Here is a 3,665-nt window from a genome sequence, read left to right as displayed (position 1 = left end):
AGGAGCCTTGTTACCAGGTCCCTTTGATGCTCAGAGCACTAACTTAAATTAAACCTTTAACCGGATCAAGACCTTGAGAAGAGAATTCTGAGGACGAGAATGGGCAGTGTCCAGCAAGGCGTCAAATGTCGATGAGAACCCTTCGCGAATGTGAAAAAGGGATGCGCCATTTTGCCAGTTTTAAAATCACATCTTAAGTTATAGCATTCAAGACTGTGCTCTAAGAAAATTTCGGGGAGCCCTTCGGGCTCCCTAGCATTTCAGCTGGGGTGAAAGTGTAGTAAACCGAACCGCAAAATGAAAGCTAAAATTTTACGAGAGTTCTTAGGCCTAATCACTCCAACGAGCGCTTAGGCTTAATCAGTAAACGAGTGCTTTATTCTTCACATGATCTCGTGAAAAGTGTAGTTGACCGAACCGCAAAATGAAAGCTAAAATTTACGAGAATGCTTAGGCCTAATCAGTAATGCGTTCGATGCAAGCGGCATATTTCGTGATCTTTATATACAAATATTATGTAAATTATGTCGACTGCGGGACTGCGGTAGCAGGATTTGATGAGATATTTCAGTGGCCGGGTATTCTGAAGTTTAGCCTTAAATCGGCTTTCGAACAACCTGACCCTGCAGTTGAGGATCGCTGTATGGGCAGCCGTCACCGCCAGAATTTGATAAACCATTCTACAAAAGACAGTTAGACTAATCCGGTTTATTCTTAACGGTGTACAAGGCTAGTATTTTTGGCGGTGACGGCTGCCCATAGCCCTGGCATCGCTTTGGACAACTCCAAAACTTGAAAACGAAACTTTTGAGTTTTCTTGGATTTTAACGAACAAGACTACCCGGCCACTACAGTGTTCTTGCAGCGGCATCCTCTGAAGAACGAGGCATATAACAATACACGCTATTCATATGCAAACGTAAAGTGGCCCGGTATTCTGCACTAATGCGCTTACGTGACAAAAAACCGGAAAGGCGCGGGACCGGAAATACCGGAAATAATCCGATTGAGTGACTTAAATGTTTGATTGTTTCTGACACTGTAAATGGTTTTCACGATGACGTAATACAGTGTAATTCTAAAATAAAAATCGCAAGGTATTTGGAATTTTTATCTGAAGATGACCTAGAAATTATTTCTCAAGTTTCCAGTTCCATGACGTCTTTCGTTTCGAAAATACAGCATTTTGAATTTCCGAACTGTCACCTTACGTGACACCATGATAACCATGATACAAAGTTATTTGGTTGAAAAAAAATGTCTATGCCTCTGAAACTCAGTAGTCTGAGCGTTTCAAGTGCATTAGGAGATGTGCTCATAAAAATATATTTTATCTCATGAGCGAAAATTAAGCGCTTTCATCGCTAAGTGAATTCCAGATGTTCGTGTAGATTTCTGGACGCCATATTGAGAACGTCACAAATTTGCATATGTAGTGGGCAAAAACAATAGCTATGCACGCCCTGCACGTGCGTTTTTCACTTTTGTCCATTTCTTTGCCGTCATCAGCAAAACAACAACGTGAATAGTCAAATTCGAGGTTTTATGAAGAACGTCAGCACTTGAGGATAAATTTTCATTTTCTCCCCTAAATTAAGTGCCGTTGCAACCAGTGTCACGTTTGAGGAAGTACCACACCCTTGTCATATTAAAAAGAGAACGCATGTTTTATGAGTCAAATGAGTCAATGAGTCATGAGTCATGAGTCAATGAGACTCACAGTCAATATAGCAATAATTTGTTGATTAAGCCTAAGCCCTCGTTTCAGTGATTAGGCCTAAGCACTCTGAAATTTTAGCTTTCATTTTATGGTTTAATTAACTGCACTAACTCGTTGACTCATTGACTCATTGACTCATGACTTATTGACTCATTGACTCATTTGACTCATGGACTCATAAATATTTGACACTCTATTAAAAAGGTTAAACGTGAATTTATATTTTGAGATGACGTTCTCGTTGCCGTCGCTGTTGTCGTTACTAAAGCTCACTATTGGTGCACAACGGTTAGTACACACCAACATGGCGGCTCCATACAAAACGCTATAAAGTTGCGTGAAACGCTTCGACAAATAACTCAATAACGATGTACCGCATAGACCTGAGAATTAGTGAGGTGATTTACACATGTGTCTCCTACAACATTCCAAGGTTTTGGCTTATTTTATTGAACGGTTTCGATTCTATTTTTTTGTTGCGTGACAGTGGAAACGATCTGTTGCGAAAATGAACTCATCCGATGTCAATGTTCAATTTTCTTCGCAGTTTCTCCATGGCCAAAATTCCAACCAAATTGACCAAAAGAACGTGGCATAGACGAAATTTGAAATATTCCTCGATTACGACATTCAAATGGTTAAATGAGCATTTAAATATCCAGAAGGAGAACTAAGATCATGAGAAGAAAAATATAAGAATGGAGAAAATGGGAAGATGTTGCTTAACATTTGTCATACAGTAAGATTTTCTTTTCGGCATGATAAGAACGTGTTACCACTTTAAAAATCGAAGTTATTCCGGCAGTTATTCCGACAGACTTAACTTTATCTTTATATTAATGTATCATACATTAAATACTCGGTATATATTTCATAAATCGAGCATTTTGTTGGAACTTACATGATAATTCGAGGATCTTGCTTCCCATGTTTTCACTATGAGGGTAACAGAAGTTAAGGGGCCGTTTTTTCCAACGTTTGGAAGACAATCATCTGCCGCGTCTGTATGGGTTAAGTTGACCAAAATATAGAGAAGAACCAATGCTGGGCTCCTAAAATGAGTTCTTTCCTTAACTGCCATTATTGTACAAACCAACTTCGCTGACGGTCAGACGAAAAATGATAAGAGAGAAAACGGGAAACTGATTTGTGCTCGTAACGTGGGATTTTGCAATCTGTTTTTCCGCTGGAACGTGATGAAACGTTGATTTGTTGCTAATTTACGTGACAAATTGATCCGCCCATGCATTACGCATGCACTCGTTTTGCGACAAAAAAGGTAAAAGGTTACGTGACTTCTTTAAAACTTTCTATATTTGGATCTTGATGCTAAAACTAATTATGCCAGCGACTGTTAAAAAAAGTGCTAAGAATGCCATGAAATTTATTCCAGATAAAAAACTCCAGAGAGTATACACTTTGTCCAGAAGCATGAAACCGTGACCAATAGATCATAAGATGACTGGCTTTCATGCTCAATGGAGTGTTTTGACGACACGAGAAGAATTTACCCAATAAAGGATTTTTTTTTAAGAATTAAAGCCTCGCCAAACGGATCCAGCAAGTTGCAAAGCCTTTGAGAGACGTTTCTAGGCTCCTTACAATGTATAAAAACTGTCTAAAGAGACTTTTTTTATCACCTAGAAGAATTTGATCTGTTCGGATATCTTAGTTGAAAATTGACGTGTCCGAACATTTTTAGTTAATGATCTCTTCATTTCAGAAATTTCTAGTTGAACGTTATGTACCAGTCAAAGTAAAGCTTTAACATCCCCCCCGGGCAACCCCTCGAGCATTTGAATTTTTGGAAATTTTTTGTTCAAATTCCCTCCTCCCTGGGCCAAAAAGCTGTTCAAATGCCTCATCATAGGTGATCAAATCTTTAATCTTTAAACCCACCCTCGGGAAAATTACCAGACTTTTATAAACTGAATGCATTGGTTTT

The 3,665-nt window shown here is 38.9% G+C and overlaps 1 protein-coding gene across 1 annotated transcript in view; it reads right to left on the bottom strand.

Moving 5' to 3' along the window:
* LOC137971083 (uncharacterized) overlaps positions 1-2,892 on the bottom strand; it is a 5,790-nt gene extending 2,898 nt beyond the window's left edge. Inside the window, exon 1 of the mRNA XM_068817806.1 lies at positions 2,622-2,892. Within this exon, the coding sequence (XP_068673907.1) occupies positions 2,622-2,801 (180 nt within the window). The 5' untranslated portion in view covers positions 2,802-2,892. The remainder of the gene's footprint in view (positions 1-2,621) is intronic.
* Positions 2,893-3,665: the final 773 nt, after the last annotated feature.

This window comes from Montipora foliosa, chromosome 9 (assembly GCF_036669935.1).
Source record: "Montipora foliosa isolate CH-2021 chromosome 9, ASM3666993v2, whole genome shotgun sequence".
Classification (NCBI taxonomy): Eukaryota; Metazoa; Cnidaria; class Anthozoa; order Scleractinia; family Acroporidae; genus Montipora; species Montipora foliosa.
Note: the sequence above shows the minus strand (reverse complement) of the source record. Positions and strands in the feature narration are given on the sequence as shown.